The sequence below is a fragment of the Tasmannia lanceolata genome, unplaced genomic scaffold (genome assembly GCF_043159265.1).
Source record: "Tasmannia lanceolata isolate RefF3 unplaced genomic scaffold, GAP_Taslan_0.1 ptg000023l, whole genome shotgun sequence".
NCBI classification, from domain to species: Eukaryota; Viridiplantae; Streptophyta; class Magnoliopsida; order Canellales; family Winteraceae; genus Tasmannia; species Tasmannia lanceolata.
Genome location: NW_027518700.1, coordinates 753,717 through 769,306, shown reverse-complemented (window position 1 = coordinate 769,306; position 15,590 = coordinate 753,717). Strand labels below are relative to the sequence as shown.

The 15,590-nt window shown below is 40.0% G+C and overlaps 1 protein-coding gene and 1 pseudogene across 2 annotated transcripts; one reads left to right on the top strand and one right to left on the bottom strand.

Moving 5' to 3' along the window:
• The first annotated feature begins 322 nt into the window (after positions 1-322).
• LOC143856611 (dihydroxy-acid dehydratase, chloroplastic-like) lies at positions 323-8,789 on the top strand (annotated as a pseudogene). Its single transcript, XR_013238290.1, has 12 exons — positions 323-471; positions 611-693; positions 812-926; positions 2,301-2,370; positions 2,473-2,531; positions 2,621-2,744; positions 2,858-2,924; positions 3,437-3,616; positions 4,173-4,253; positions 8,048-8,206; positions 8,314-8,461; positions 8,622-8,789. The product of XR_013238290.1 is annotated as a dihydroxy-acid dehydratase, chloroplastic-like (transcript).
• A 2,971-nt stretch (positions 8,790-11,760) lies between these two features.
• On the bottom strand, positions 11,761-14,838 carry LOC143855715 (aspartyl protease family protein At5g10770-like). Its single transcript, XM_077365799.1, has 2 exons — positions 14,676-14,838; positions 11,761-13,246 (listed from the first exon to the last, which is right to left on the bottom strand). The coding sequence occupies exons 1-2, from the start codon at positions 14,797-14,799 to the stop codon at positions 11,967-11,969; spliced, it is 1,404 nt and encodes a 467-aa protein (XP_077221914.1). The 5' UTR covers positions 14,800-14,838; the 3' UTR covers positions 11,761-11,966.
• Positions 14,839-15,590: the final 752 nt, after the last annotated feature.

Below are 15,590 nucleotides of genomic sequence, written 5' to 3'. Positions count from 1 at the left end.
TTGTTGTGAGATTTATTCAGCGTCACTGGAGCATGTTTGTTATAATCAAAATGTGATTGTCTGAGGATATAAGGTCAATGCGGAACTTCATATTCTTGAGATCTGTTGTGAGCCCGTTGGCTTATATGTTTTCAGATAATAAGTACTTGTAGCTGAGAATTTGCCATTCTAGTGCCACTCAAAGAAACAAGAAAACAGGAAGTTCCATTGCTATTTTTTGACTCAAGATTACTGCTTTTTCATTACTCATCATTGCTTTCTTAAGCAATATTCCAAGCCTTGAAATTTATTCCTTGGGGTTGTTGGTACACTTCGTAGGTCTATGGAGACTGTTAGTGGGTCAATGAGTGTTGATCAGAGAATGAATATTATTTGGAATTCCTGCCCTGGAGCAGGGGCTTGTGGTGGCACATACACAGCCAATACAATGGCTTGTGCAATTGAGGCGATGGGAATGACATTTCCTTACAGGTAGAAATTGTGTCCAAGCAGGGTTTTAACATTTCTTTGTCCTTCTTGAAACTCTATTTTTGAATTCAAGCTGTGTACACACCGATTGAGCTTTTTGTTTTGCTTCTTATTTTAATCCCTGTTTTCATATCTTGTAAAGCACTTCAAGACCAGCAATACACCGGTTGAAGTTGATTGAGTGCTATTCAGCTGGCGTGCATCTAGAGTTATTGATAAAATCGGGTTTGAAACTGAGAGACATTATCACTCAAAAATCATTGCGCAATGCAATGGTTGTTGTTATGGTCCTTGGTGGATCTACCAATGCCATGCTACATTTGATTGCTATTGCTATATGGAGACCTGTGTCTAATAATTGGTGATGCTTGTGCCCTTTGCACGTCCGTGGGTCTGGAATTGACTCTTGATGATTTTCAGAAGGTTAGTGATGAGGCGTCATGGAGGATTTACACAAGGTCTGTAGAATATTGTAAGAACCGGTAAAATAGATATATATATATATATATATATATATATATATATATAAATATAAAAATGGCCTCATAGGTGGGTAATCATCGGCCATTACTCATTTTCCCCAAGTTAATCGGGCATGAGGACATTTAAAAGGACCTAGACTAAAATAAGTTGACCTATTTCACTTATTTGCCTACAGGAGCCATCTCGTCCTACTGCGACTATAAGAAAAGGCAGGTGACAGCTAGACCTTGTCTTGTAATGGTGTTCAATATAATTGTCTATGCAATGTAGCTCTGCTTATAAATTGCCTGATAAATACCTGCTTAGTGAATTTATACTCGCTTGCCTGGAATCAAATGAATTGAAATGAATGCTGGAATCAAATGAATTGAAATGAATGCAGGAAGAAAGGCAAAGGTAAGTAATTGCATACATGTTGCATACATGGGGGAAAGTGAAGGGGAACTTAAGGGTGTGGTGGAATCATCCTGGGACCTAAGGTCCAAAGGCCAACGCGAGAAGCGTGTACTGCCTTTCGTTGGCAAACCAACCAAAAAGGGAAAGTATCCCCGAGGGATAGTATCCCCGGCTCGGCAAATGCGAGACCGTAATCCAAGTCCATAACGTCACTACCTTCAGACAGGGGTAGTGGTTAGCCGTGCGGCAAGGACACCGGCAGAAAAAAATAAAATAAAATGAAAAAGTCAGAAAAGAACTGACAGAAAAATAATTGGGGGAAAAGCCGGATGTACCTGGGGAATGTGCTGTCTCATAATTATTGCATGCATAGCATACATTGAAATTATTGTCATTCCTTTTATTTATATTGCCATGGGCATTGTAATCTTTATTATATTGTTTCTAGACATTATTGAGGATGTGGATTATATTGTATGCACTGTTATTATTGTCTCTTTTACTTTGCTCGGTCTTTGGATGACCCTGCTTTGACGTTGATTCCTCCACCACAGGGGTTGAGGCATTAGATGGCGGAGCATTTGCAAATGAAGGAACCATGGGATAAGGGACTGTGTGATCAGAGAGTTCGTTCCTGGAGTCCTTGCATTTTGACGTCTTACGTCATGTATCATTTTTAAGTTGTAATAAGATTCTATCGGGATCGTCGTTGATGCTTGTATAAAAAAAAAAAAAAAAAAAAAAATATTTCCATGATTTTTACTTTCTTTTGCTCGTAGCGACACGACGGAAATCGGGTCGTTACAAATATGAATGGTCGAGGAATTTAATTTCAATCTTCTTCTTTTTTTTTAAATGGTTAATTTCTATCATTTTGTATATTTTTCTAGTGTTTTCTTATATTATATGGCTTGTGGAGTCTCATGATTGGCTGATAAACTTTTATGTTATAGATTGGCGGAACACCTTCAGTCATGCGCTATCTTTGGGAGCAAGGGCTTTTAGATGGGGATTGCTCAACTGGTATGCATAGTAAATTTGGTGGATGTTTCACTCCTTGATATTATTGTTCATCTGCTCCTTGATGTTATTGCTAAATGCTAACTTTATATAATTTAAGTACAGTCTCGGGTTGGACAATAGAAGTACTTGCACTTTTTGCCCATCCTTTAGCCAAAGGTCAGGTAAGATAGTAAATTTGTAACACTTTAGGTTCTTAGATATGAATCCTGCACAATTTGAATATGAAGTTTGCTATTTTGTTATTTTCCAGCGAATAATAAGACCAATAGAAGACCCTATCAAGTCAACAGCCCACATCCAGATTTTCTATGGCAATATAGCACCAGAGGGCTCCGTGTCAAATATTAATGGGAAAGAAGGCTTATATTTCTCTGGTACTGTATTCTATAACATTTCTACCTTCTTGCTATCTCTTGAATTCTGCGATTATTTTGTATCATTTTAGCAACAATTTGATAGAATAGATAATGGGGCATATGCTTGGCAGGTCCTGCTCTTGTTTTTGAAGGCGAGGAGTCTTAGCAGCTATCTCAGAAAATCATATGAGCTATAAGGTATGTATATCTGATTTGGCATTTGTAAACTCTCTATATGTGAAAAACTGCTTCAACTTTAGTAACTTTATTAGAGTATGTTTATGTTTGATTAATTAATTAGCAGTGGGTGCTGCACCAGCCAAACTGATAGTGTGCTGGCTGAAGATCTCTCAGTTAATCTCTTCAGAGTTTCTAGCGGTAATGCTTTTTCAACGAATGTAGACAACTTCCTTGGCTGTCAACCTGCCATTTGCAAGCTTGTAACCAATACCCTGGTAAAAAGGGTAGCCCAGTGCATGAGGCTCCCGGCATTGCGGGGTCTGGGGAGGGCTAGATGTACGCAGCCTTACCCCTGATTTGCAAAGAGGCTGTTCCCATGACTCGAACCCGTGACCACCAGGTGACAATGGAGCAACCTTATTCGCAATTTTACGCCATTACCCTGGTAGATGACGTAAAATCATTTCACACCAGAAAAATACAGAAAAGAATGCATGTCCTACATTTGCGAATGCCTTAACATAGAGAAGTTTTTATTAAAGGAGAGAGAACATTCATGAGACTGACAATTCAAATTATTATATTATCTGTATGTTCCAGGGCAATTGGGCAAAGTTGTTGGTATTAGAGGAGAGGGACCGAAGGGTGGACCTGGCATGCCTGAAATGCTAACACCATCAAGTGATATAATGGGGGCTGGTCTTGGAAAGGTATCCTCATTCAACCCGTATTAAGTGATCTTTTTTTCCTGTTTGTGATTAGTGATCACTAGTTTAGCCCAGCGTTTAAAAACTCGTACTCGGACAAGAAATTGGCCAAGGTAAAGGCCAAGGTGTTACTCTTCCTGTGAAAGAAATTGGCCAAGGAAAGACCTCGTTACAAGTGGGTATTGGTTACTCTTCCTGTGATCTACCAAATCAAGTACTTGCAGTATTTGACTTGTAGCATGATATGTTGGTATTGAACGAGATACTTTCTTGGTAACATGAAAGATCTACTGATACCTTTGTATTGAACAATAATTTATATCAAAAATTGGATTTACTCGGTATCCGTCAAGAACACTAGTTGGTCATGAGCTTACATTTATGTTGCCTTGCATTTCCCTGTGGAAGATTGAAATGATAAGAGTTGCTTGTTACTATGCAGTCATGTTGCTATTGATCCAATAAATTACTCTCTTTTTTTCGGTTTGGCTGAACCGAATGTTTTTTGTATCAATCCAAGAAAAAAAAGTTTTTTGATAAGTTGTTTTAAATACTACAGGACGTGGCCTTGTTGACTGATGGTAGATTTTCAGGAGGCTCGCATGGATTTGTTGTAGGCCATATTTGCCCTGAAGCTCAGGTATTTTAACCTTTTGCTTACTGTTTTTGACACATTCTTGTGTCCCAGAATTAAATGTAGTGATGAGCAAGGTTTTAAATTTCGGTTCCGGGGGTAATTTCAGTCCTCACCGAAACTGAAATTTCAGCCGAAATCCCAAAATTTGGCCAAATTCGGTAGAATGGCTCGAAATGTCGGTGTTATGGGCCGAAATTTCGGCCGAAATTACTGAAATTTCTGCTGAAATTCTGTAAAGAATTAAAGAAGTAATATTTATCCAAAATTTCGCCAAAATTAAATTTGGTAAATTTCGGCAATTTCGGTTTGGGAACGTTTCAGTTTCAGTCCGAAATTTAAAACCTTGGGGATGAGGACCATCCTGTGGCCCATATTTTAATTTTAAGTGTCATATAAGTGTTTTTTTAGGTCTTTTAAGTTATAGTTGGTCTACAATGACCATTTTTTCATCAATGTCACTTAGTTTTAGGTGTTTAAAATATGAACCACAAGTATATTACGAAATCATAAGTGATATGGGTAATTAACTCACTTTTAATCAATCACTGAAGTTTAACTGACCCTCAGGACCCACCCTTGCGACTTGAAAGAAGTCTATTAGTCTACGGTGGTGGGAGATGTCCACATAAGGAGTTCTAGTTAAGCTAGAAATTCTAGTTCTACTATAATTTGTGGGTTAGGCGTGGAGCACAAGCTATAGGAATTATTTTTAATAGTCCCAAGTTATCGAATTAGTGACTTGGAGCCCAAGTTTTGTGTCTATTTATTTTCTTCTTTGTCTTTTTCTTCTTTCTGCAAATATACCTCACAGCCATTGGCCGCAAGGCCTCCCACACGCATACCTATCCATCACCCAACCCTCCAATCTCCACCTTTCCTCACCTTTTTCCTTCAGTGTACTCTCTCAATCCATCAACTTACAGCCTCTACACCCAAAAATTCCGTGCACCATCCTCTAAACAGTCCAAACCATCCTATTTTATGCAACAACCAGTCCCTATTGACAGTAAACAGTCTTGGTGACTTCAAATAGCCCTATTGAATGTAAACCCACCTGATCCACCTTGCTTTTCCTCACCGTTTATCCTTAACCCTGCTCCTTTAACCCTTCAACCTACAGTCTATATAGAAAATCCCTGCACCATCCTCGAAACAGTCCTAACCATCCTATTTTCTTCAACAACCAGTCCCTATTGACTGTAAGCCCAGGAAATCCACCTTTTGGACTATTTTGGACATTACTGACCTAAACCCTCTCAAAGCAATCCTAAACCTGCGATCAGTTCATCCACTCGAACTATTCTACCCCTTAAACCTGTGCTGACTAGTCCTAACTCATGAACTTGTTTATTGCCCAAAACCAGCACCTAGACTAAATTCCCACAGACCCAATCCCTACCCTATTCCCATCGTATACTATATTGAACACCACTTCTATGGCTATCCTACATCAAATTGGAATCAAAACGGCATGTATGATGATCTTTCCATACCCGTTCTGCATTAGTTTGGTTTCAGAGCGGCACGTAAAGTGATCTTTTTGTACCCATCCTACATCGCTGCTAACTAGTCCTAACAGCCCCTTAGTATTTATAAACTAGTCATAACAGTCCAGGGCTTATTTGTTAGGGGTGCAACTTGGGTCAGGCTCAACCCGAACCCGATGGGTTCAACCCGATTTTGGCTCGGGTTGGGTTGGCATTTTCTCGGGTTGGGTTGGGTTGGGTTAGGGCTGAGACATGCCAACCCGATTTAATTTCGGGTTGGGTTAGGGTTAAGGCCTTGGCAACCCAACCCGACCGAATCCGGCCTCCATCCTCTAATTTTATATTGATTTTCTTTGGGTTATTATATTTTTCTGTTTAGCCCAAGGTGAACGCGAACCAACCTGACTCAACCCGACCCGATTTCGAGGATGGGTTAGGGTTGAAAATTTTAGAGGCGGGTTGGGTTAGGGTTGGCCATTCTCAACCCGAGGCTCAGGTTGGGTTGGGTTAGGGTTGGCCTCAACCCGATCCAACCCGACCCGAGTTGCACCCCTATTATTTATTGTCCAAAACCAGCAACTAGACTAAAATCCCACGGACCCCATTCCAATCGTATACTTTCTTGAACACCACTTCTATGGCCATCTTGCATCAAATTGGAATCAGAGCGGCATCTGTACAATGATCTTTCCGTACCCGTCCTGCATCAGTTTGGCATCAGAGCGGCACGTAAAATGATCTTTTCGTACCCGTCCTACAGTAGTTTGGTATCAGAACATCAGAGCGGCACATAATCTTTCTGTATTGGTCTTGCGTCATGTAGCTTCCAAAGTGGGTTGCTATCCATGAATTACTTTCTACTAGCCAAATAGCTACTTCAAAGAATTGCTAGCTTTAGCTGATGTAATTTGGTGGGGATGGCAATTGTGAGCAATACAAATGTACTTATTTACCAGATCAATTTGACCATTCACACCTTTCAACCCCACTATAACATGTCACAAATTTTTTATGCTGTCACACAGGACACAAAAACTTTCTTCATTGTAGTCAATGGAAGGGTTGTCTATCGGACCTTGCAGTTTCAAGTGGATTAAAAATAGCTAACTGTATCTATGTTGGGCAGGGAACTGGGATCAGACAGAGACTATAATCTATCAACACTGGTGGAGCAAAAGCAATAATTTAAACTGTCAGGTTTTAGTATATGTATATACAAATATAAGCTCAAAAATTATTCAGGTCACAAGAGTGACTCGGGGAATTCTATGATTTGTTTGAGCCGTAGTTACTAGAAACTTCCTAGTTGGATAGAAAGCTCGCTTTGGAAGCTAAGGGTATGTTCGGCAACCATCATTAGAATGGCTTCTGCCAATATTTTTGCCGTAGAGAATGAAAAATAAAGAATCCTAAAAAATCACGTTTGGCTCACCGGCCCACGAAAGCCCGTTTCCTAAATTTTCTCCCCTTTACGCTACTTATACGGCTAACGGATGGGATTCTGCGGAACGGCTTGGAGTCGCTCCACGGATTCTCATCAATCCATTTCCATCCGTTTTTTTAGGCAAGGATGAGAAGCGTTGCCCAACACACCCTAAGTAGTTCTTGTATCCAAATGTTGGGAAGCCCACACAGTTTCAATGTGTTTGCTCTTAATTGAAAGTACGCTTCCTATTTAGTTGATTATTATTTTTTTCTAAAAGTGTGTTTTCCCCTTTTGTTAATGTCAAATAAGCGTATTTAAAACTTAAAAGCTCATCTTATTTTTGAAATGGAACTTATATGGATCTTTCCAAGAACTTAACATTTAGTCTACACAAATAAATCATGTGAAACCATAAATATCTAAAACTTGTAATTATCCTTCTTCACTAGAAATCTTTACCTACATTAACCTAAACCGACTACAACCTTACTCTTTATATAATGAGGCTTATTACATGCTTGATGTTGACCTTCAATAACGCTTCTTGCATGTTTCCTCTTTATTTTCTTTAGAACTTTAGCTTTTTGCAATTGTTTCTTTTCTAAACACTAAACACATAGCTTGCCGAATTATTCTTTTCTAAACCCATTGTTTCTTGCTTTTACTTCCCGTATCGCTTCTCTTTGGCAACTATAGTTTGAGTCAAACATGCAATGCGTCACTCTTAGATTCACCAAACTACACACCATGATCCTTACTTATCCACCACATGGATAAGAACAGACACACAGACATTCATGTGGCAAAATCTCTATTTAAGAGCCATGTTACTTAAAACTTGTGATTACATTTTCTTGAGAAATGGATGGATGGATCTGTTGCAGGATGGTGGGCCAATTGGTTTGGTTCAGAACAGGGACATAATCACAATTGACGTTCAAAAGAGACGAATGAATGTTCAATTGACGGACGAGGAGTTAGCAGAGAGAAGAAAGAAATGGGTTGCACCCCAATACAAGGCAACCTCAGGAGTTCTAGACAAGGTCTGTAAATACCCTCTATACCCCCTTCTCTGATAACAATCACTTGTTAGTATTGTCTGTGCTGCATTTGTTCATAAGATGAAAAAGGATCTGTCGCTTGTTTTCAGTACATAAGAATGTGCAACCCGCTTCAAGAGGATGCGTGACTGTGAGTAAAAGAGGAATAGACCTACCTGAAATGTTGGCTTACGCGGTATGCAACAATCCCCAATGCCAAACTTCCATTTTCGGCGTCGGCGGAGTGTAGTTTTAGAGGTAAATGGGATTGTGAAAGTTTTTTCTTGCCTTACTATATTATTTTGAATAAGTTGGCTTGAAAACATAAATTATGGAAGAAGATTTCTGATGTTAAGTTGACTTGAAAACATAAATTATGGAAGAAGATTTCTGATGTGCCTGCTGTGTTGTTCATCAGAGTGATATGCTTTGCCCCACATAAAACATCTTCATCTAAGAATCTTTCGATTTCAAAGGGGAGAGGAATATACAACTCTGAGCAACTCATTTATTAGCAAAACAATTGGAAATTCCGTTGCACTGCTAAAATCTGATCGGATCAGAAGAGGGTAAGCCATAAGCATATACCATTCGACTCTAAAACTTGAAAAAAAACCAAAAGGAAGATCCAAGCGGGGCCTTGACGATTCCTTCTCAAATCTCTCGCTCTCCCTCCTTCTCTTCTCTTCTCCTCTCTTACGTTGGACAATGAAAATTCCATGAATTTATTTTCCATGGTTGGCAACATACCCTAATGTTTAATTTAACCAAATTGATATTACCCATATAAATTTAATTGAGATAAAAAGAGTATTGATCACATCTAGTAGCTCTTCTAGACTCCTTTGGTAGGCTGCCCCAATTCTAGAAGACTGAATTTATGTAGGCAGGCATGATTTGCCTTTGAGGGTCCCATGACAAGTCGTAATCTACCTACGCATGCCGTGTGTTTGTTTTTATTGTGACATTGGTTGCGTAAAAAATGTAAAAAATGGGTGGAGAAGCAGCCATGTGAGTATACATAGACAGGACATCATGTTGTCTGTCCTCTTTCGTAATTCATTTATGTCTCTACTCTACTCACTATCTATTGTTATTCATAGAGCATAAAATTAGGGACAAGTACGTGTAACGGTGCCCACCCTACTTTGAATAAGGTTTGCAAGGATTCACTCCACTCCAATCCTCTCTCTCTCTCTCTCTCTCTCTCTCTCTCTCTCTCTCTCTCTCTCTTGTTTGTCTTTCATGAAAATGAAAATCCAGCAATTCGGAAATGAATCTTTCTACCCTGAAATCAAGTTAGGTTTTAGGTTGATTCCAATTCATTTTGCAACAAAACCTGAGCCAAGTTGCACCCGTATCTTGTCTATGGCGCCCATAGTTGGTTGCAAAAGTGGTGGTTTGGTGGGTGCATCTCATATCATTTCCAAAGCCAAGGCCAATGCTCGCTATGGACTTCCACCTAAATCACGTCCAAAATTCGTGGTTGCACTTAGTTTGCTTGAATTGGTCCCACCCTTCCGACAATATAGGGTTACTACCATAGCTTCCCCCAATGGGAGTAGGCCACATCACTTGGGGGAGACCAAACGATCGAATCCCATGTTGTGGCATTTCTAATATGACATTTCTGCCTATATTTCAGTTTGGAGAACGATAAGAAGATATACATTTGCTTTAGGATTTTCCCCATCCATCACATCCCAATGTTATTGGGGGCTAAAATATAGGACCAAGTGTCTCATTAATATGGCTTCCTGTATATAGTATGCAGCTGGTAAACCAATTCTTTTTTATTAGTGTTTTTCCATGACAAAATATCCTTCTTCAGTACACTTTCATTTGTAACATGAAGGATATTTTCATACATTAGAGCCTCCAATCGAATATATAGAATGTTCCAACTGATCTCTCTGTTGTAGGGCCGGAGCTACATGAAGCATAAGGGGGTAGCTGCTCCTGTTGAGTTGGGCCTAACTCCTTAATAGGCCTAACTCAATTGGGCCATGCCCGCTTTAAAATTTGAAGCCTGCGCCCCTTACGTATAAATCCTGACTCCGCCACTGCTCTGTTCCGATCAAGTTTTATGCAATTTAAGTTCGGACCTTTTGGATCCATGAGATTTTCTAGGTCCATTGACACTCCTATTTCTCTTCGAGTAAGATTACTTGAAGGTGGAGAGAATGAGTGGTTGGTCGATCAATAACTATAGCTAAGGATTCCAAAACCCACCTCCTATGTAACAAGATTAGATTATGTAATCAATCTTGTTCCTGATCCAAACTCTAGCTAGCTGGTAGGCTGCTTGATTGAATCAATGTCGTCTTAAAAGTGGGGCCCACCATTTTTCAGCAATGAGGTGTGTAGGCAAAGCAATTTGGATGGCAGGTGAAAAGAAATAAAAATTAAAAAAATAATAATAATAGTTGAGACCTCGACCACTTGGCTTATATGGGTAAACAAACAAAAGCCTTATTTTAGCGCTGATATTCCCCCCCCCCCTTTTGTAGGATATTTTCCTCCCCTTGACGGCTGGCTAACGTTAAACGTTAGGATATGTCACTTTCCCACAATTTGACCTCTCTCTCTCTCCACACACATGACAGGAACAGTTGGTGGGCCCAACAGAAACCGTTGGTGGAATGGTGGGCCCATCTTTAAACAACGTAGGCCCCGCCCATTCCCCCGTAGGATAATCCAAACCGTCCATTTGATGGGCCATAAACGTAAATAGGTTGCGTCCCAAAATATCATTTCCATAGGCTGATCCTAGCCCTCCGATCTAAATAGAAACTACATCTTATGCAACCTCTATAGATTGTAGGGTTGTGATCATCCTAAGGAAATGATTTTTGGGGCACAACCTATTTACATTGTGGCCCATCAAATGAATGGTTTGGATCATTCTATGGAGTTGGTCGTAAAGTAACACTAAGGCCCGTCCACAACATAGGACGGTCCAAGCCGTCCATGGTTTGGATAATCCTAAGGAGTTGGTCGTACAGTAACATTAAGGCCTAATCGTAGGCCCCACCGATTTTTTTCAAATGGAAGCGTACCGTCCACAACATAGGATGATCCAAGCCGTCCATGGTTTGGATCCTCCTATGGTGTGGTTCGTACAGTAACATTAAGGCCCAATTTAGGCTCCACCCATATTTTTGAAAATGAAGTGTACCGTCTAGACCATAGGATGATCCGAGCCGTCCATTTGATGGGCCACAATGTAAATAGGTTGTGCCCCAAAAATCATTTCCATAGGATGATCACAACCCTACAATCTATAGGGGTTGCATAAGATGTAGTTTCTATTTAGATCGGAGGGCTAGGATCCGCCTATGGAAAAATATTTTGAGACGCAACCTATTTACGTTTATGGCCCATCAAATGGACGGTTTGGATTATCCTATAGTGTGGTATGGGCGGGGCCTATGTTGTTCAAAGATGGGCCCACCATTCCACCAGTGGTTTCTGTTGGGCCCACCAACTGTTCCTGTTGTGTGTGTGTGTGTGTGGAGAGAGAGAGAGAGAGAGAGAGATTTGTCCCACCATGAAAATGAAATAACATGGAGTTTTGTTTCCCCATCATTATCATTGATATTTTTATATTTTCCTATACATAAGCATTAGGGCCACATTTTGATGCCTATTTTCACATATAGTACAAACAACATAACACAAGAAAATGAGAAAATTAAAAAGAAAAGACAACCAAATAAATAGAGAATTAATTTGATTGGAATCTAAATCATCTATCCATCCATTAGCCACACCCACCGGCGGCAAACCCTATTCTGGAATTAGTAACATCATACACCACCCTAAACGTCTGTTGCTGATGATTTCCTATTATAGAAATTCCGTCAGCCCGAGCGTTCCCAGCAAAGGCCAAGCAAGTAACGCCGTTACCCACGTCCACCAACACGTTACTGGGGCCCAGCCTCATTGCCGCATTTCCCTCAAACACCAGCCCAATCTCAGGCACAGACATCATCCTCCCACTCCCCTTGTAACAAGTGTCCAGTATGGAATAAGGTGGGGCCCTCGTATACCTCATCATTCCCTTCACAAATGCCCCTTGTAGAGCCGTATATACTGCGGGTGGGAGGCGTGTAATTACGGTCCCCGAGTCAATAATCATAGGACTACGAGTATACAGCAGCGGTGAAACTGGTAGAGCCTTTCCACCTACAGTAATACCTCTCATACGTAGAAAATACAATACGGGGTCTTTAGAATTGGAAAGCATAGGGGTGAATACGTAGCCTGATGACAGACTGTTGCGGCCGACAGATAAGAATCCAACGGAGGAGAGTGTGGGTAGACAGTAGGCGAATACGTTACCGTATTTAGAGGATAATTGAGATAATAGAGAGAGCTTGTTGCGAGCGAGACCTATAAGGCCAGCTGATTGACCAAAAAGGCCATCGTTGTCTTGACCGCACCCGTATACAAAGCCCGGGAGGGTCTGGGAAGGAGATAGAGTCATGGTGTCTCGGCTAAGGTACCCTACAGAGTAGGAGCTATCCCCGTAGCTCGCCTCGTATAAACATGTATTGGAATTAGAACAAGCAGAGGGGTTGAGTGTAGCAGCCTCTAGACCTGCACATTCCAAACTATTGCATGCTACGGATTTGTAGGTCTGTGATGTAGAGGGGTCGAATTTGGGGCCCACTTGGGCGTGGCAGTATATCCTACAAGGTTCACACTGGACCCAGGTGAGTGAACTGCCAGTGTCGACCACCATGACAAAGTATTTGGGAGGAGTACCGAGGCCGAGGTTGACGACGTAGTTCCCTGTTCCGACGGAACGCCCGGGAGTCAGTTGAATGTCGGATTCCGGCAGCCTAGAAGAAGCCTTGTTTATTGTATGAGTTTTGTGTAGTAGTCTGTGTCTTAGGACTTCAATACGAGCTTCATCGCCATCGAGAATATCCGAGAACTGTAACGGCGGCAACCCCGTTTCCACCGGAGAGCAGGGGCCGTGGGCATGGTGTAACGCTAGGTGTATGGCGCCGGAATTGTTGAATTGGTATGAATCATCTGCAAATATGAGTACAATTACTTAACATATACAGCCATGGTTTTAAATTTCGGTACCGGTTTCAGACCTCACCGAAACGGAAATTTCGGCCGAAATATATATATATTTGTTACAAAATTTCGGCCGAAATTACCTAATTTCAGTCTAAATTTCAGGGAAATAATAAAAAAAATTAAAAAATAGAAAATTTTGCTCGAATTTCCTAAAATTCCAAAATTTTAGAATTTTAGAAGAAAACGACCGAATTTCGAAATTTCAATCGAAATAAAGTAACGTTTCGGGTATGTTTCATTTTGGTTTCGGTCTCATCCGAAACCCAAAATTTCAGACCAAAATTTCTGTCAAAATTTAAAATCATGCATACATCTATATATTTGTAGGCATGTAGATATATTAAAGAGGGAGAGGAGAAAGACGTACTTTATTTTGGTAGGCACCACCAAGGTTTTAAATTTCAGTTTTGGGTATAATTTCGGTCCTCACCGGAACTGAAATTTCTGCCGGAATCCCAAAATTTTGGCCGAAATTCGGTAGAAACCCTTTAAATGTCGGTTTTTTGGCCAAATTTTTGTAAAGAAATAAAAAATTAATATTTTATCGAAAATTTCACTAAAATTGTAAAAATAAATTCAGAAATTTCTGAAATCTAGACCAGAATTTGGTAAATTTCGGCAATTTTGGTTTCGGAACGTTTCGGTTTCGATTTCGGCCGAAATTTAAGACCATGGATAGAACAGCCTACTTATGTGAGCCTGGATCTAATAGCCGACAGTAAATTGTTGCTAAAAAAGGGGGGCTCTGATGGGTTTTAAAATTTCAATATCGGGTCTAAATTTTTCTTCTTTTCGTTTTGTCTCTCTTCAAAACTGGGATTTTTAGAATATTAAATAACATGATAGAAAATCTAGAATATCCCATCACAAATAAAAGGCCTTCTATTTAATTTGAAAGGAAGGCCTCTGGTCTTTATATATATATATATATATATATGAGAGAGATGTCGATATAATCATGACGGATTGAAGAGAGACAAGAAGAAGAAGAATATTCAATTTACTCAGAAGAAAATTAGGCCATGCCTTGTATTCTGAGAACTCTTAAGAAAATCAGAAATTCTAGCCTTTTCAATATAATTCAGGAAAAAATAGCACATGAACCTAGCACTTTCAAGTAAAGCTCACAAAAGAAAAAGAAAAAGGGTTCTATAGCTACTACAAAGGCAAACTAAAGAGGAAAAAAAAATAAAGGAGGGAAAGATAACCCAAGAGAAGAGGCTAAGCAAGAGAAAGATGAAAACACTGCTTTTTTAGGCTGCAAAGCTGGGATTGAAGCTATGACCTCAAGGTTGAAGAACAAAGTCTACATTTGAGGTAAAAGCTGAAACCCATGCACCTCCCAGCCTCCTTGGAAGAGAGTTGAAATGCTTACCTAGAAATTTTGAGCAAGACTTGTGGGTAATATTTCTGAGGGGAGATGCTGCTGGGAAAAGAAGAGAGAAGACAAGAAAGAGAACCAACACCATTTTAACTGACCTATATTGGAAGTGTAGCATTCAAGCAAATTGGTGTCTGTATTTATAGAGAAGAAAAACAAAAGAAGATGAGATACAATCTGAAGAAACTATAGACCTAGAAAGTACCCATCTTTCAAAAGCAAATGGCTGGTAACTTCAGTGTTCACCAAGAAAACGACCGTAATAACAAGAAGTAACCTTTTGAAATAGGGAAAAGATCGATAAATTCACCCCCCTTGAACGTGGGGGTGGGGAGGGGGCGAGGGATTATCATCTCCCTTTGAAAAATTACCTCAGTAAATAGAGAGAGGAGAAACATATAGAAAGAAAAGCTTCAAAACTACAGATGTTCTCTGGACTGCTTGAATCTTATAGTGGGATCCACCCCAAAGAAAACAAAACAACTACTGTACAACACTGTATTTTACAGCTTCTCGTTCATCACTCGTTATTACATATTTGGTTTACGAATAAAACAAAGTAAAACTGAATAGCTTTCGAAATAATCTATAAAAAAAAAAAAAAAAAAAGAGAGAACATTTCCTACACACTTGTGTAGGTAAGTTACCTACACACTACCTTAAAATATAGTGGGGGCCCACATTGTTTGGGTGATCCAAACCATTCATTTGAATGGTCCTCACAGGGATAGGGTGTCCACAAAAAATCAGATCCATAGGATCATCCCAACCCTACGATTTGTGGAGGTAAAATGGACGTGTATAAACCTTCACAAATTAGTCCATTTTTTGCCTTCATAGTTTGAATGGTTGGGATGATCCTATGAATCTGATTTTTTGTGGACACCCTATCTCTGTGAGGACCATTCA

Excerpts from the sequence above, each read along its gene's own strand:
- LOC143855715 (XM_077365799.1), bottom strand. The coding sequence starts at position 14,799 with ATGCTACACTTCCAATATAGGTCAGTTAAAATGGTGTTGGTTCTCTTT. Across the intron at positions 13,247-14,675 it reads GTCTTGCTCAAAATTTCTAG|ATGATTCATACCAATTCAAC; the intron begins GTAAGCATTTCA and ends TCATATTTGCAG.